The following is a 19,487-nucleotide window of genomic DNA, read 5'->3' as shown; positions in this document are numbered from 1 at the left end:
CCAAAGGTCATTTTCTAAGTTTTTTTTTGAGAGCATTTCTCACAAAAGGGTTAATCCCCAGATCACCAGCATTAGAATGGTGCTAAAAAAATAAGACTTCTGGCCCTCCCTTGTGGCCCAGTGGGTTAAAGCACTGCACTAAGAAGCTTAAGCCAATTCCTCATGAATTTGATACCAGCCTGCCCCGGAGGTGAGCACAAAGCCCTGCAGACCTCTCCTGACCCGCCTGCTGCTCCCCTCAGCAGTGTACTTCGTGGATCTGCCTGTTTTGCTCCCCACTCTGTTCCTGGTGAATCCTCTCACCCTCTGCATCTCTGGCCTGTACCCCAGTTCTGTATGAATAAATAAATAAATCTTTAAAAAAAAAATAAGACTTCTGGACCCCAGAATAGCATATATACATTTGATAACTCAGACTCAGAGTGAAGGTTAGGAATCTACATTTTTATAAGTAAGCTCCCTAAAATTATTTTTATTCACAATAAAATTTGAGGACTTATGTTTCAGGATATAGTAACTATTAGAGGCCTATTCTCACCTGAGTGTATCCTTTTAAACCTGTTTGTATGCTTTCACATCATATATCAGCTATTGATAGGAGAAGTACTATTCCTTGTGTTTGTTGTTTGATTTTAGAAGCAATGAAAAGAAACAGAAAGTTAGCTCTCATTGCATTGCTCTGTACTATAGCAGGTAAAGTACTGTATTAGAATACCTCATGACCTTTGTTTCATTTTTAAGTTTTGTATTTCTCTTTTATAGTTCACTGTGAATGCCAAATCTTCATTAGGTTTTTTAACTGAAGGTATGAAACATCTCTCCCCCATATGAGGAAGCAACAGTGTAGAGGTGTATGTGTTTTAGTTTTTCTGTGGAGTGGGTGCAAAACCTTATTTAGTCAACAGTGTTATACAGGCCCTCCAAAAGATTAAGCATTCATAGGACTATGCCACAGAATTCCTAATTATCCATTATTACGATATTTGCTTAAAGTGGCAAAAGTTTCAGTTAGCTAAATGAAAAAAAAATTAGGTCTGTAACAGAAATAACGCAGTGACTAGTATCTGAAGATAAATACTCTTACATTATACCCATTTTTATATCATAAGTGTTCAAGGAGACTTCAGTTTCAATCTTTGAGCAATAGTTTTGCTCTGAATTAACTTAGAAAACGTCTTGGAAATAGTTTGGTATTTCCAAATATTCTTGGCATTCTAGAATTCAGAACAAGTTAATACATGAATTATGAATATATGTCATGTCTTTGTGAATAAACTGAGTCTGATTCTGGCTTTGTCTATGACACTTGTGTTGAATTAGACATTGGCTTTCCGTAGAATTCCATTCATAGTCATTAATCATGAACGTCATCAAATTCAAAATAGTTTGAAGACATCTGGAGTGCTGCCTTCCTTTAGAAGTCTCTTTTTTTGTGTGTGTCTAGTAAAATTCTGATGATTATTATTTTTTTTAAAGATTTATTTATTTATTCATATGGAACTGGGGTATAGGCCAGAGATGCGGAGGGTGAGAGGATTCACCAGGAACAGAGTGGGGTGCAGAACAGGCAGATCAACGAAGTACACTGCTGAGGGGAGCAGCGGGAGGGCCAGGAGAGGTCTGCCTCGCCATGTGGATCACCTCCGGGGCAGGCGGGACTCGAACTCATGCGGAAGTGGCTTTAGCTTCTTAGTGCTGTGCTTTAACCTGCTGCGCCAACAGGGAGGGCCAAATTCTGATGATTATTTTAAGCTCAGCTAAATACCAATCCCTCTTTGAATCCTGGGATAGAGTTTTTTTTACCCGTGTACATCATAATTTTGTGTGTATATGTGTTATATGTTTATAACACTATAAAAAACAACAAAACAAAACCGTGTAGGGATGTGCCTCTCTTCCTATCTGTTTTGATCCTTGTGAGGGCAGAGGTTATGCCTTACCTATCATATCTCCAGAAGCTTGGGCATACATAAATAAACGGTTGTTTGAACTAACAAATTAAGTGAGCTTGTGAAAAAAGAGCAAATAAGATACTCTGTTATATCAAGTCAGAATTCCCACTTTTTTTTTTATTTTTTATTTTTTTAAAGATTTATTTATTTATGCATACAGAACTGGGGTACAGGCCAGAGGCTCAGGGGCGGTGAGAGGCTTCACCAGAGACAGAGTGGGGAGCAGAACAGGCAGATCGACGAAGTACACTGCTGAGGGGAGCAGCGGGTGGGTCAGGAGAGGTCTGCCACACCATGTGGTCACCTCCGGGGCAGGCGGGAATCGAACTCATGCGGAAGTGGCTTTAGCTTCTCAGTGCAGTGCTTTAACCCGCTGCGCCACCAGGGAGGGCCCCCCACTTATTTTTTTGGATGAGCAAGGTTGTTATCTCAGGGAAACTTTGCACATTTCTTCTGTCTTCAGCCTGGATTAGGTTTACTCAATAAACTACCTGTTAGTTGTATATGACCTGTATTGAAGTTCTTTAAACAGTGATATTGAAGGCACATGTTTGCTTGTCTGTTTATCTCACTGAATTTAAGTTTTCCTTGTGCATTTTTTTTTAAGATTTATTTTTATTTATGCATATAAGAACTTGGGTATAGGCCGGAGGGGCATATGAGAGGATTCACCAGAAACAAGAGTAGGGAACAGAATAGGTGGATCCACTACAATACACTGCTGAGGGGAGGAGTGGGCAAGACTGGAGAGGTCTGCTAGGCCTTGTGGGTTAGCTCCCTGCTAAAGATTGAACTTTGGTTGCAGTGGCTGGCAATAGCTTCAAAGCGCTGAGACTTTAACCCCTGCACCACCAGGGAAGCTCCCTTGTACATTTTTTAATCTAATTATTTTCTTCAAGTTTAGAAAAATTCTAGATAATCGAGTGGACTGTAGATACCAGGTCTCCCTTAAGATATAGATAACAGTATTTAAAAATATAGTAGAAGTGTTTGGTTAATGTAGTGAGACAGGAATGGTTCATTACATTCAAATAGATTTACAAAGCTTAGTATTTGATTGGGGCTCTAGGGATTCAAAGATGATTATGGAAAGCTAAGAGTTGGTAAACTAAGTTGATGTAACAGTCATTCCACACAACAAGCATAGCAAATTCAGAAGTGCAAAGGCCGCTATAAGTAGATAGGGAATAGCCAGTTTAGTTTGGTTAGTTGTAGTTACATACAGAAATCTAGTGAAAGCTGTGATAGGGCCAGATTATGGAGCCCATATTTTAGAGGACCTAATATACTGTGCTCATAGAGTTTGGTATTCCATTTGAGTTGTTAGATCAGAGGCTGCTAGAGAATTATAAAAGGCTATATATGAATTAGAGGAGAAAACTGATGTCACTATGATCTTTTCCCATCAATTTTCAGCTTTTTTTTTTTTTTAAAGATTTATTTATTTATTCATACAGAACTGGGATACAGGCCAGAGATGCGGAGGGTGAGAGGATTCACCAGAGACAGAGAGGGGAGCAGAACAGGTAGATTGATGAAGTACACTGCTGAGGGGAGCAGCGGGCGGGTCAGGAGAGGTCTGTGGGGCCTTGTGGTCACCTCCGGGGCTGGCAGGGATGGAACTCATGCTGAAGTGGCTTTAGCTTTTTAGTGCTGTGCTTTAACCCACCAGGGAGGAACAATTTTCAGCTTCTTTTAATTTAAAATTTGCATTTGACTTTATTTCTCTTAGGTAGTAGATTTGATGAAGGATTATTTAGAAACATCTGGAAAAGCTTGTTATGTTAATAAGCAAAATTTTAGAGTGTTACCAGAAAGAAGTACTTGCCAAATAATTTAACTAATATGTTAGATTTAAACATGATTTAAGTTGGACTTGGTGCTTTTGTTTCTTTAATTGAATAATTTAATTTTTTTCTGTTTTTTTTTTATATTTTATTTTACTATTTTTTAAAGATTTATTTATTTATGCATACAGAGCTGGGGTACAGGCCAGAGGTGCAGGGGTGGTGAGAGGATTCACCACAGACAGTGGGAAGAAGAACAGGCAGATCAACGAAGTATGCTGCTCCGGGTCAGGAGAGGTCTGCTGCGCCATGTGGATCACCTCTGGGGCAGGGATCAAATTTATGCTGAAGTGGCTTTCGCTTCTTAGTGCTGTGCTTTAACCTGCTGCGTCACCAGGGAGGGCCCAATTTTTCTGGTTTTCATAGAAAAAATTACTTAAAAATTTCACTGACTTAAGTTATTCTTTTATCAAGCTATTTTCAGCAACTTTGTTTGCCAGTAGTCAAAAAAATGAATATGACAGATACAGCTAATAAGCTGTAAATACACATTGACATTAGCTAGTTATGATTAGTTTGATAAGTCTATTAAAGTAGATCCACATTTGTATTTATAACACATTTATAGGAACATAGTTTAAAAATAACATTTTAAATAAAAGGTTTTTAGAAGCAAAATGATTGTATTTCATGATGATTCACAGAATTCTGAACAAGTTTGAGAATCATTTATATCCTCCACTTTATCTAAATCCTTGATTGTGTTATAGTACCAGTACATTAGTAGTTTTCTTTACTTTCAATTCCATGGTAGGGAATTTTGTTGGTAATGAATTTCAGAGATCTATTAATCATATTCAAGTCTCATTTTAAAAGTTTCATAGAAAGTTTAAAATTATAGGATAACAAAATTATTGAAAAATTTTCATAAGCAGTTTAAATTCTTTATCATCTAATATTTAACATGAACATTCATTTCTGTGTGCTGAATATTCTGCTAAACATTCTATAAGCTCTTTGAGAAAGATTTGGAAAAAGTAGAAAATTGTAAAAAAAAATTTTAAATGGAAAATCATCTACCTCATCAAACAGAGGCAATCATTTGTTTGCTTTTTAAATCTCATTTATATACATATGTATTATTTAGTCACAAAATTTCAGTACAAGATTAGGATTTTCCATACATACGGGTTTATATCCAGTTTATCACCTGTTGTATTTGATGTATTCTTAAATGTTTTTTTGTGAGAGTTGTTACATGTGAGACTGTATACTAAAGGCAATAGGATTCTATAGTATGGTTATTTTGGTTTAACATAATACTGCAGGTTTTTTTTTCTAAACTTAATCTTTACCTTGTGGGTTATTATTTTTTTGCTTTGGTTACAAACAAAAAAATGATAGACTACTTTTAACTAAAAGTTAACCTAAATCATTAAGAAGTAAGTTGATACCATTAGGCATGCCATGACTTATGTAAGATTTATACTAACAATTGGGGCTCCCTCGTGGTCCAGGGGTTAAAGACAAAAGAACTAACAAGTTAACAACCAGCCAGCCACAATTTCCATCACAGGCCATGGAGCTAAACCACATGGCATAGCAGAACTCTCTTGTCTTGTCCACTGTTCCCGTCAGCAATATATTTCAGTAGATCTACCTGTTCTGCTCCCCACTCTGTCTCTGGTGAATTCTTTCATGGCTCACACCACTGGCCTACATCCCTGTTCTTGTATGCATAACAAAAATAAACTTAAAAAAAGAAGATATATACTAACAATATACCTTGAAAATATGTTTCACTATTTCTAGTTACACAGATTTGGTACTGTATTTTGTAACTATCCTTTCAGCAGTGCTGGTAGTTATTTGCCAACCCACAGCAAGAAGTAGATAGCGAACCTGCTTTGGCTGCCTTTTGAAAGACAAAAGTCCAAAAGAAGCTTTGAAATAACACTACTTATAATTTTAATATTGCCACCATTTGGAGGACTTTACCTATATTTATTTAATCCCACAACTACTTTTGAGGTAATAAATGATTTACATAACCTATTTCACAAATGAAGAAAACAGATGCAGAGAGATTAATTTGCTCTAACCAGTTATTTAAAGTCAGATTGTTTGGCTTCAGAATCCAGGTACTTAATCCCTGTGCTGTAGTCCTTGTGAATAAAAGGTATAGGGTTGAGAGAAAAAAACCTTTCCATTTGAGAAAAATGCTCAGGGAGAAAAGAATCATAAGAGATTTCAAGATGGGAGAAACATTAAGACATTTATATGGAGTCTCCCTGATAGTACAAGGGGTTGAGTCTCACTACAATAAAGCTGTGGACAGCCACTGGGGCATGAATTCTATCTCTGGCCAGGGAGCTAACCCACATGGCACAGAGGACCTCTCCTGTCTTGCCCACTGCTCCGCTCAGTAGTGTATCTCAGTAGATCTACCTGTTCTGTTCCCCATTCTGTCTCTGGTGAATCCTCTTGCCCCCCACAACTCTGCCCTGTACCCCAGTTCTTATATGCATAAATAAATTTTGAAAAAATTAATTAAAATAAATCTTTAAGACTTATTATGCTAAGATTGACAATATTTACCATATAAATTGTTAAAAATAATTATACATGTAAAGTGTTCATTGTGAAAATCCAACTAGTTTAAGTGTAATTGTAATGCACATGGTCTTTTATCAATCCAGTGACAGGTTTTATTATTTATTTTTAAAATAGTGTGTACATCTGGTGGCAAAAAATAAAGTGTAACTGGTACTATAATAAAAAATTTTTCCTTATCTCATAAGTCACCTGGATCTCTACTATTAAAGGAGCACTACAATGCTAGTTGTTTGTATTCAGTTGTGTCTGAACTTCTGGTTTGTTTTGTTTTTCTAATCCCATTCTTATCTTTTGATTAAGTGATACCACTGTCTACCATGCTGTTCTCAACAAAATCTAGAGTTTTTCTTTGGTTCTTTCTTTTCACTTAATTCCCTTATAAGCATATCAACTTGTTCTGAGCTTTTGTCCTCAAAATTATATTTTAAATCTTGTTCATTTCTCTCCATTGTCACCATTTAAGTACAAACCATTATCATATATTTCTTAGAATATTGCTGTAGTTTACTTTAAAAATTTTTTAATACATATATACTTACATCATTGTTCATTTTTATATAGTGTTTGATTCCCCCCTTCCCAACAGGTGTAATCCCCATAAAATTCCCACCATCAGGGTCGCCTGTGAATCATCACCATAGTTTGTTGTGCTCTTCCCTCCATTGTTTTGACATCTCTCTCCATCCCTTTCCCTTGCTGTGTGTCTCTGCCTCATAGATTATCTGCTACTTTTTCTTTTTTTTTTTTTGACCCCTCGTTAGGTTTCCCTATATTCTTTCTATAAATGAAACCATCCCATGTTTTACGTTTTCCTTCTGACTTAATCACTTCTAGTTCCATCCATGTTTGTTGCAAATGACAAGTTTCTCTTTTTTGGTTACTGAGTAGTATTCCCCTGCATATATATACCATATCTTCTTGATCCAGTCATCAGTTTTTGAGCATTTAGGTTGTTTCCATATCTTACCTATTACAAGTAGTGCTACAATAAACACAGGAGTACTGCTGTAGTTTTCTGATTTATTGTCCTATATCTGCTTTGTTTCTCCTAAAGTAAATTTTTTATTCAGCAGCCAGGGTGAACTTTAAATCATGCATTAAAAGAAGTTATTATACCACTTATAAGTATTGTACTAGCATCTTAGGCTATAACAAAGAGTTTGTCTTATTATTTATACATACCTTCCAAGGCATTTTTCACTTCAGGACTTGTTGTTATTCTTGCTCTTTTATCATAAACACTTGATCCTGTGGTTTTTGTTCTGTTTTTGTGAGTGATGACTCCTTGTATCACTCTCTCAGAGATAGTGTCCTTAATTGTCTTTTATGGAACTTGCAGTTGCAATGTATGTATGTATATATGTATGTATGTATGTATGTGTTTATTCAGTGTTTTGTATATCATCTCATGTAGCATGCAAGCTCTGGGATTCTTGTTTATTAAGTATTAATGCCAACACTTAGCCTGCTACCTATAAGTTTAATTCATATAATTAAGTTAATGGATTTGTATGGTTTGCTTTGGCCAAGGAATGAGGTTGAAATTGAGCTTTATTATTGTTTCTTACATTCAACCAACTTTCAGAGCATCACTTTTTCCATTTTATTGATTGTATTGTTTTTACAATATATTAAGTTCCTGGTGTATTTGGATGTATTTTGGAACTCTTTATTGTTCTGTTAGTATGTTTATTTAACTTTTGGTATTAAATTGCTTTATTATTGTAACTTCAAAATTATTTTTAATATCTGGTAGGATGATGCCTTTCAAATGATTTTTTTCCCAGAAGTGAAATTTTACATGTATGTAGTGAAAATTTACATGTATTTTCCACATGGTAATCTTTAATAATGTGGTAAACGCTGTAATAGTATAGTGGAATCAACATTCACACCACCCATATTTTGGCTTCATTAGGCTAGAAAAAAGTATAAATTGCTGGTACTGTAGGGAATTAGAATGATGTTCCCATTCTTGAAATATGAAGAAAGAAGTTGATAATGTTATTTATTATGAACACCATAATATCTACTTGCTACATGCTTCTAATTTCAATTATGTCTTTAGGTCTTGCCAGGTGCCTACTTCTCTGTTATAATCTGTTATTGGGAATAAGACTTGTCCCATCTTTCCCCATCTTTCCTCTGTGCCATTATCTGAAGCTTAAAGTACCTTGTATTTGCAGTCTGCTATGGTAAAGTCTCATCAATACTTGGCAGAGATTTGAAAGAGTTGGCTAAGAATAGGAAGCCAGAGTATTTACCTGCCCTCTTTACAGATTTGTCAGAACTTTAGTGCCCTTTTAGGAACATGAACATGACAACATAAAAATTAATGACCCTATAGATCCTTCTATTCAGCCTTTACTGAGAACTCCAAATTGCTTTTGTGTGCTAAGTAATTGCTTTTGTATGGTAAAGAAAAGCTGGAGTGGTAGTAAAATGTTCAGAAGAGCAATCCAACTTACTAAAAATAGCTATCAAAGTTGATATGCTATATCTACATAAATAAAAACTTTACATTTACCAGTGCAGAGTCCTTAAATTGGAAAGGCCAAATCAAGAAATGAAATTTATTCTGAACAAAATATTTGGGTTTTTAAAATTAGTTGAGACCATCAGTTATTTTGAGAAAAATTGTGTCATTTAGGCCCTTCCTGGTGGTGCAACGGGTTAAAGCACTGCACTAAGAAGATTAAGCCACTTTCTCATGAGTTCAATCCCTGCCTTCCCCGGAGGAGATCCACATGGCTCAGCAGACCTTTCCTGACCCACCTGCTGCTCCCCTCAGCAGTGTACTTCGTCGATCTGCCTGTTCTGCTCCCCACTCTGTCCCTGATGAATCCTCTCACCCTCCACATCTCTGGCCTGTACCCCAGTTCTGTATGAATAAATAAATAAATCTTTTTAAAAATGTCATTTATTTAATGCCACTTAATAAAATAGCAGAGTCTTTGAAGATTCTTTTTTAACTTAAAAGACAATTTTTGGCCATCCCTGGTGGTACAGCGGGTTAAAACACAGCACTAAGAAGCTAAAGCCACTTCAGGATGAGTTCAATCTCCAGCCCTGGAGGCAATCCAAATGGTGTGGCAGACCTCTCCTGACCCACCCACTGTTCCTCTCAGCCATGTACTTCATCAGTCGGCCTGTTCTGCTCCTCATTCTGTCTCTGGTGAATCCTCTCACTGCTCCTGCACCTCTGGCCTGTACTGTATGCATAAATAAATAAATCTTAAAAAAATTTATAATCATGCAGTGGGAAATAATAAAAAAAAAAAACCTCTTTAATTAACCCATTATTAAAGTTGCCCACTTGAATTTTACTAGTGAGTACCTTCTTGTTTTGTCGTTGACTTTTACCAGTCCTTTCTCCATCTTTCTGGAGAAATAATGTAGACTACCTATTTAAAACTTCTCCTTTGTCTTTCTCTGTGCTATTTCTTAAGCTGTTTCTGAACTTTTGAGTTTTCTTCTTCTCTTGAGTTATCTTTTGAGTTGTTTCCTTATAACTGGATTATCCCTTAACTGATGCCTAAATTTAGGTCAGGGAAAGTGTGCTTAAAACAGAAAGATAATTGGTCAAGGGAGATGAGATATGGCATTGTAGAATTGATTATTCCTGTGTGATGGGTTCCATCTAGCTACTTGTGTGGATAGCTGAAAGAGCATGAATTGTGTTAGAGCAAAATAAATAAATAAAACAAAGAACTAGGTGAACATGAGATTACAATGCAGGGGAATAGGAGTAAAACTGAGACTGAGAAGTCGAAGAGGACAAAATAGGAAATACATTTAGTTGTCTGCAAGAAATGCTTTTTGGTGTAGGGATGAGGACTTTTTTTCTGAAAACTGAGTATCAAAGGAACAGCTTTAGATGAGAACAGTGATCTTCAAACTTCTGATGTGGCTTCCCAAGCAGAAAAAAAAAAATGAGTAGGCTTATCTATAGTTTCTGTAATATTATGTTTTATGTTACATGAAAAGTTTTATAAAACAAACTAGTTATTTATAAATGGAAAGGCTAAATAAGCACATTTCAAAATACGCTTTAAACATTATATTACAAAAAGATTTTTGCTGAGGATTGTGATATTTAATTAGGCTTAAAAATCATAGTTTAATTTTTGTCTCTGGAGCTATTTGAAAGGCTTGTTTTAAGTAACTGTATTTTGGTACTTGTTTTTAAGGACTACTGTTGTTAGTACTCAAAAAGATACATGAACCCCTATTGATTGGGAGAAAATTTTTGTACTCCATGCCACTGATCACTAATAGCTCATACCACTCAACAAAAACAAAGTCAACAATCCAGTCAAAAGATGGGCTTTTCCTAACAGCTAAACAGACACTTCTCCAAAGCAGAAATGCAGATAGCCAACATATATATATGAGAAAATGTCCAACATTCCTTATATTCAGGGAAATACAAATCAAAACCAATGTGAGATGTTACCTAGTACCACTGAGAGTGGCACATATTTAAAAAAAAAAAAAAGAACTAGCAGCAACAAATCTTGGTGAGGATATGGAGATAAAGGAACTCTCCTGTAGTACTGGTGGGAATGCAAACTGGACCAGTTACTATGGAAAGCTGTGTGGGTGTTCCGCAAACTACTATAAATGGAGCTACAATGCAACCCAGCAATTCACTCCTAGGCATATACCTAAAAAACAAAAAATCATAAATTCGGAAGGAAATCTGTACCCCTGTTTATTGCAGCACTGTTTTCAATAGGTGAGGTATGGAAACCACTTAAATTCCCATAGATAGATAACTGGATCATGGAGCTGTGGTGTGTGTACACACACACACACACACACACACACACACACACACACACACACACTAGAATACTACTCACCAATCAAAAAAGATAAACTTATGCTGTTTGCAGCACCTTGAATACTTAAGGAAGGGATGATACAATGTGGAAGAACAGTATTGCAGGCTGGCTTGAATTCATGATACTTACATACACACACACACTAGAATATTACTCAGCAATCAAAAAAGATAAACTTATGCTGTTTGCAGCACCTTGAATACTTAAGGAAGGGATGATACAATGTGGAAGAACAGAGTTGCAGGCTGGCCTGAATTCATGATACTTCAAATATGCAAAATTTTGTTGTTAAAATATCTTTCTCAATTTCAAGTAGTCACTATTGAAAACTAATACCAAGGTTTTGTTGGGATGGATAATCTTCATTTGCCCCTTCAAAGCCATTTTTCACCTTTGTGGACATACTTTTTGCCCCAGGAATCTGCTTTCGGGCTTCTAATTGGGTTTAGTCAGCAGAAAGCACTAGCAGGAAGCCAGAGAAGTGGGGATATTGATCCTTTGCTGAACTGCAAATTGTCAGTAACTATGCCCCATCATTGTATGATCATCTTGTATGGACACCCAATCAATGATGGGTCTTTGGTTCTAGTAATGAGTCATTCCCCTTCTCCGTTTGGACTTAGAGTGACCATAACTTAGAGTGACCATATCTTCCTGGGTAGCCCAGGAGCACTTTCTTTCTTGTCTCCTTTAACTTTGCTTGCACTTTTGTGAGCACTTATGAATAGTCCCTTCATTAAATTATAATTTCCTTTTTAGTATTTTGTCTTTCTTGCCAGAACCCTGAGGACTATATTGCATTTTATTATTTTTAAGTAAAAAGTAACCGAATCTCTCTTATTTACAATATTTAAAAAGCAGGTTAGAGCATTGTTTTCAAGTTTAATTGGGCAGATACAGTTTTTGTAGGTGACACATTTTGTTTTGGTAACAAAAACACATCACTTAATAATGAAGACCTTTCCAAATGTCACCTTTTAGTAGGATGCCGCGTTCATATATTCACCATAAATAAAAGTTAATTCATTTCCTTCTTAATATGCTTATAAGCTAAATCAGAATTGAGCCTCTGGATTCCAAATTTTGGAATGTACTAACAACATGGAGAAGAACTATGTTCTTTAGAGGGAAAAAGGGAAAATATAAAAATTATAAAGCTCAATGAGTCAATCATAATTGTTTATTTTTACTTGGAGTCTGCAGTCTGTTGCTTGTAAGCTGTTGAAAGCTTAATTTTATAAGGTGATTTTCCTAATACGTAGGAAAAGCACTTGAATTTTTGAAAAGGAGAGTTATTTTAGGCACTTATTTGATCGTTGATTAATTATTTGAAATTTGTAAGTGAAACATATCTCTCTGCATTTTATTCTCAGATAAATGAAATGCGAGTATAACAAATGTTTCATCAGGATTCGCTTGCTATGACCAAATTAAATGTTTGGAATTTTTCAACTTTGTGAATGTAAATTTAAATTAAAAAGTTTGGTTTGGACCCTCCTTGGTGGCGCAGTGGGTTGAAGCACAGCACTGTGAAGCTAGATGCAGCCACCTCACAAGTTTGATCCTCCTCATGAATTTGATCCCCATCCAGGGGGTTTGTCCCACATGGCATGGCAGGCCTCTCCTGACCAGCGCACTGCTCCCCTCAGCAGTGTACTTCATCCATCTGCCTGTTCTGTGCCCCACTCTGTCTCTGTGAATTCTCTCACCGTCCCTGTACCTCTGGCCTGTATCCCAGTTCTGTATGCATAAATGAATAAATCTTTAAAAAAAAAAGTTTGGTTTGTATCTTTGCAAATTGTATATGTGTGTAGGTAGGTAGATAGATACAGATACAGATATGGCGGCACAATTTTAGGTCTGAAGATATAGCCATTAACAAAACAAAGTTCTTAACCTTCTGGAGCTTTTGTTCTGATGTGGAGATAGATAATTATTAAATAAGTAAATGATTATATAATGCAGTGTATTGTTAAATAACATGGAAAGAAAACCTTTAGAAAACCAGTATAGGGTGACAAGGATCTTTTTATTAGTAAAAAGTTAAAAAAGGTCAGGAAGTCCTCAGATGTGGTATTTTGAACAGAATAATGAAGTAATAATGCCTAGTTATATAAATATCTGGGAGAAAAGTGCCTTTCCAGGACAGAAATCAAGTGCAGAGCAGATAGTGTGACTGAGAATAAGGTAAAAAAAAAAAAAATGAATTCTAGACAGATAGATGAGAGCCAGATCACACTAGATCTTCTAAACCATTAGACTTTAGATTATACTTTTAAGTGTAACTGGAATGTTTTGGAAGAAGCAGAGCAGGGAATTGATATGACCTGATTAACTCAGTTGCTGCATGGTGATAGGCTATATAGGGAAATCAAGAAGAACCTGTCATAAAGAGATATTAATGGTCCTATGAAAGTTTGAACTTGTACACAAACAGTATTTAGTGCCATATACTTGTGCATGTATATAATTCTTTTGGGTTTAAAAATTATACTTTGTTCAAAGACTTTTTTCATTCAGTAGGGTTTCCTAATTTCTTACAAGGGGTAGATAGATGGTTATAGCACACAGTGCTTTATTATTCTGCGTTATATTGAAGGACACTTACGTTTCCAGGTTTTACTTTGTAAATAACAAACAGTATGTGCATGTGTGTGTTTTATTGCTCGTAATTACAGAGACATGTCTATAGGATATATCACTACAAGTACATGGATCAAAGGATATGTGCCTGTTAAATCTTAAGAATTACTACCAGATGGACCTCCAAAAAGGCTATGTCAATTTCATGCACACCTGCTAATATTGTGTGAGAATTTTTCTCTCCTTATACCTTCTCCAACACTAAGTGATATCATTCTCTTTAATCTTTATATGTTGGCATTAGAGAGAACAGTTTTCTTTATTATATTTTAATTATGGGTACTAAGTATCAAAGTTTATAGATTTTTATTTCTAGTAAGGAGTAAAAAGATTCTCTTTGGTTTTCTAAAAAGATACTGTTTGAGGCCCTCCCTGGTGGTGCAGCGGGTTCAAGCACTGCACAAGAAGCTTATGCGATGAGTCCACATGAGTTCGATCCCCACCTGCCCCAGAGGAGATCCACATGGCGTGGCAGACCTCTCCTGACCCGCCTACTGCTCCCCTCAGCAGTGTCCTTCGTAGATCTGCCTGTTCTGCTTCCCGCTCTGGCCCTGGTGAATCCTCTCACCCTTTTTTTTACCTTATTCTCAGTCACACTATCTGCTCTGCACTTGATTTCTGTCCTGGAAAGGCACTTTTCTCCCAGATATTTATATAACTTCATTATTCTGTTCAAAATACCACATTTATTCTGTATGAATAAATAAATAAATCTTTTTAAAAAATACTGTTTGAAAATTAGGTTAGTTTTCTCTACTTATAAAAGTGACATTAAAGGATAAAATTTAGCTTCTGACTTGTTTACATAATAGTTTAGCCACTGATTAGTTCAATTCTCCTTATCTCCAGTGTTCCACACACACTGTCAGCTATAGGCTGTCATCATGTTTCAGTGTAATATTGTCCATTAATGTTCTCTTCAGTTAGTATTAATGAGGGTTTAAAATTGCAAAACTAGTAAGTTCGTCAATAACACCATACTAAAGTGAACCAAAACAAAACTGCTCAGTATCTGTTATTGCCACTTATATTCCTTGGGCCCACATTGCTTACTCCCAGCTATTGTGCATAAAAGAGTTAATTTAAGGCAGTATGGATAAATTATCCAAATTATTCAGTATTACTAGAAAACCAGTTTAAAAGTTTATGTAAGTCTAGTATCTAAAGCTGAACACTTTAAATATTACCTCCATATAACAAAGTAAGTATATAAAAGTGTCACAATTCAGAAACTTGCAGTCATACAATTCTTGAGATCTAATGGCATGAGTGTAGGATCATTATAAAGTTATTCTAATTTAGAGTAATAAACCACTGTGAACATAGTCCAAGGTGTTGGATTTTTATTTCGTGTCATAAGGATTTATCATTTGATGAATGATAACATTTTATCCAATGTTATGTTTTTTAAAAAGCCTATGGAAAAGTAGGAAAATATGACTACAGGGTCAATTTTTAATTTATATCGATAACTAACATAGCATATTGAATGTTTTGAAAATTGACTTTGCCATTGTAAAAACAATTTGTACAAAACCTTTCAGACTCTGGCATATTCTACAAAGGTAGAAGAATAGATAGTTTCCTTAATTCTCTTTTACAATTAATTGTCCTATAGATAAAAATTGAAAAGTCAGTTCTTAATCTAGACTTAAAAACTTTGTGAATTTACTATTTCTCCATTGTAATTAGTCTTAATGTCACTTCAGATTAACTACATGGCTATATGGATAACTTAGTAGACTCATTATTTTTAAGCACTATTAATACATAAGTATATTGATAAAATATTTCAAAGTAAGAAGACACTTGGTGGTAAGATTGAGGAGGAACCCTAGAGTCCTAGATTATTAAGTTTTGGCAAGAGGTTTCCAAACTTAAATTTTATATTGTAATAGTTGCAACTTATAGTTGCATTATATTGCTCCATTTGTTTATTAGTTCTTTAAAGCATTTCTTACGTAATTTTCTCTTCCAATTTTTGGTACTTTATGTTTTCCCATATTAATGTAGGTAGCATGAAATAGATGAAGAGATATAAACTACATTTAATTTTTCAAAACTAAAATGTTTTTCATTAAAGAAAATAGTGCTTCAGTTTTGTTTTTGATTTTTAACACAGGGAAGGGACTATCAGACTGATTTTATAACACAAATAATAAGGAAAATTAGAATTGATGGAGGGAAGGTGAAAAGCTGGAAAATATTACAATAAGGAGTTTTTTAAGACTTATTTATTTATGTAGACAAGAGCTGGGGTTGCAGGCCACAGGTACAGGAGGATGAGAGGTTTACCAGAGACAGAATGGGGAGCAGAACAGGCAGATTGATTGACACACTACTGAGGGTGCAGTTGGTGAGGCCGAAGAGATCTTTTGTGCCATGAGGGACACCTCCCTGGCCTGGGCTGGAACTAGTTCTACAGTGGCTGCGAATAGCCTCATAGTGCTGCCTTGTGCCACTAGGGAGGCCCCCCTTGATAAGGTTTTTTTTAAGAAAGATTTATTTATTTGCATACAGAACTGGGTACAGGCCAGAGGTGTGGTGGGTGAGAGGATTCACCAGAGACAGAGTGGGGAGCAGAACAGGCAGATCCACGAAGTACAATGCTGAGGGGAGTAGCGGGTGGGTCAGGAGAGGTCTGCCGGCCATGTGGGTCAGCTCCCTGGCTGGGATCGGCCATGTGGGTCAGCTCCCTGCCCGGGGATCGAATTCTTGCTGCAGTAGCTTCGTAGGGCTTCATAATGCAGTGCTTTAACCCATTGTGCCACCAGGGCGAGCCCAAACTAATACTTTTATGTAGGCAGCAAAAAATTCTTGAGATACTGGTTGAGGGGGTTTATTTCTTATCCAGAAGATTTGACCTTGTGAATTGACTTATTCTTCTCCAAGGCACTTGAGAGAAAAGACAACGATAGCAGTTACATCTAGAGGCTATTATGGATTGGAGGATGAGAAGGGAACTGCATGTACTTCAACAAGGCGTCGGTCAACACCGCGAAGTTTGGCAGGCTTGACAAGTGGAGTTTTTGAATCTATAATGGTTCAAGTTTTGAGACAGGAAGAACAGCTGAGAGCAAAAGAAGAAAAAAGGTAAATGTTAAAAAAAAAATTAAGTTTCATGTTGCTCAAATTTCCAAGATCTACTTTTCAAAGAATAGCTGTGTAATTTTTGTGTGCCCATATCAAATTTCTGGGCCTGTTCTATTAGTGTACCAAAGAACATTGTCACCAAGGTGTGAGTTTAAGTGGGATATCACAATAAAATTTGTTTGAAAATACAGTTTTAGGTTTTTAAACCAAATTTTGAAACTATGTATGCCAGAATAATTTTTATAAAAGATTTCAGAATGCTTTCTAGATTGCTAGAAATATTTTAAAGAAAATTTAAAAAATTTAAATTAGAGGGGTTTCATATAGATTTGTATAGCTTTAGGATAGACTCATAAACTTTTTAAATTAGGAGGAACTCCAGAGATTATGTAGTTCAGAATAATATAGGTTCATCTTTTCCAACGTATCCATTGATATTAACTTACTGAATAACTGCTTATGCTGAGCTTATCAGTAAAGAATATTGTGTGTATTAGTTAATACTACCTTTTAAAGGCTGGGAAAAAGACTGGTGATACATGTATAACAGGAGTCTAGTACCTAGAGAGGTTAAGTTAAGGTTACTAAAAAAAAAAATCACTTGATTTTTATCTAAATCACATGTCTGTTAGGAGTGAGTGATTACTGATGTAACAGGGAATTGCTGACTGCTACTCAAAAGCAACTAATATTGTTGCTTTTCTTATTAATAATTGTGGCTTGCTTCTATATTTGTAATATTAAAATTCTACTGTGAGACTCTACAATTATACTCTCTAGAAGTTATTGATTGGAAACCCACTGTGAAATAAATATCTTTTTTATTCCTAGTACAGAACCTCAGACTTCTACAATGAGAAAGAGGGTTTCATGGAGAAGGATAAAAATTAATCTGATATTAGTATATAACAGTTTAGAATGGAAAGAGTTTTAGAAAAGGAAGGCTTAAGGAAGTATATTGTAGTCTAAATCACCACTAAGAATCATCAGAAATAGGAAGTGGTCATATTTTTATAGGAACAAACATTATTTTGCATCTTCATTGATAGAGGGAGAACAGAAAAAATACAAAGATGTGTCAGGAAGTAATTCATGTTTTTGTTTTGTTATTGTTATAGTAGCAGTTTTATTATTGTAATAGTAAGCAATAAGATGTTTTATAAACAATGGCTTACATGTATTCAGCTGACTATTTGTAAAGTTTGGCTCTAAGTACTTTAATATATACCCATTTATCTGAAGGTACAGAGAGATTAAGTAATTTGCTCAAGGTCAGACAACTTTTGAGTAGTAAAGTCAAGATTTGAACTTGGATAGTTTGGCTGTGTAACTTGTACTTCTCAGCAGTTGCCATCCTTGTAACTTGTAATATGAAACCAACAAAGAAAATAGAAGAACTTGAGTCTCTGGTGTGGGGAAAGATTAGTTAACTCTAGTTGTTGTTTTTTTTGTTTTAGTTAAGTTGTTTGGAGTGATGAATGACACATTTACCTGAGAATGGCTATTGGAGAAGTAGGAATAACTGGATTTTCCCTCCAACTTTACATATTTATGTGTTTTCTGTACTTAACATCAAATAGATATAGGTGAAAAAGACATGAAAGGAAAGTCTTCCACTAGTTTTAGTGACTGATAATTTAATGAAATAATACATAATGATAATTTAATAAAGATTAAGTTAATTCTATGTTTATAGTATTAACTTTTTCTTTTTAATTGTTCATATTTTAAACTTGGAGCAAAGAATAAATAAAATTATAATACATACCTGTCAACCTACTATGCAGCAGTTTTTAAATAAGTGAAATATATAGTAAAGAGTCCCTGTGCTTTCTCCGTCCCCAGATAAAAGCTATATCCTGACTTTATCATTTTATTATAAAATTATAAGAATTCTCATATATTCTGGATATAAGTCCTTTGCCATATATGTTTATATATATTTTTTCCTTCCCAATCATAGCCCGCCTTTTCATTTTCATTTTCAGTAAATTTTGAGGAAAAAATTGAGGAGGAAAATGTTAGAGTTTACCAGAAATTTGCAAATTGTGTGTGTGTTATTCTATAATTTATTTCAAGTTAATTCTTTATATGGTATATGTTAAGGAACAAAATTTATTATTTTTCCATGTGGGCTTCCAGTTGTCCCAGTATCATTTGCTGAAAAGACAATTCTTTCTTCAAAAAAAAAAAAAGATTTTTTTTTTCCAATGGCACTTTTTTCCTGTTAGCACTTTATGACATGTATTTTTATACTTTGATTTTGAAGAGAAAATCTGCCATCCTCTTTACTTGTAATGTATTTTATTTCTCCTGATCAAAATTTCGTCTTTATCAGTAGGTGTCAGTGTCAGCAATTTGATTATGATATGCCTTTCTGTGAGACTGAATTTGTTATGTGTTTGTTGATTGTCTTGTCTGGGTTCATTTTGCTTCTCTTGATTTATAAATATCCCTTTTTGTACTTAAGTTTTTCAAGTTTGCTGGTCTTCTACAGTATCTAATACAGGTATTTATAATTTCAGATTTTTTTTTACCTCTACAAGAGA

General features: G+C 35.2%; 1 protein-coding gene across 1 annotated transcript in view; it reads left to right on the top strand.

The window, feature by feature from the left end:
• The window catches only part of KIAA2026 (KIAA2026 ortholog), an 83,133-nt gene that overhangs the window by 8,222 nt on the left and 55,424 nt on the right, over positions 1 to 19,487 (top strand). The window contains exon 2 of the mRNA XM_004677648.2: positions 16,738 to 16,938. Coding sequence (XP_004677705.1) covers positions 16,738 to 16,938 — 201 coding nt within the window. The remainder of the gene's footprint in view (positions 1 to 16,737; positions 16,939 to 19,487) is intronic.

This window comes from Condylura cristata, unplaced genomic scaffold (assembly GCF_000260355.1).
Source record: "Condylura cristata isolate star-nosed mole 26May11 unplaced genomic scaffold, ConCri1.0 scaffold00006, whole genome shotgun sequence".
Lineage (NCBI taxonomy): Eukaryota > Metazoa > Chordata > Mammalia > Eulipotyphla > Talpidae > Condylura > Condylura cristata.
The sequence above is the reverse complement of the archived record's forward strand: the minus strand, read 5'-3'. Positions and strand labels throughout refer to the sequence as shown.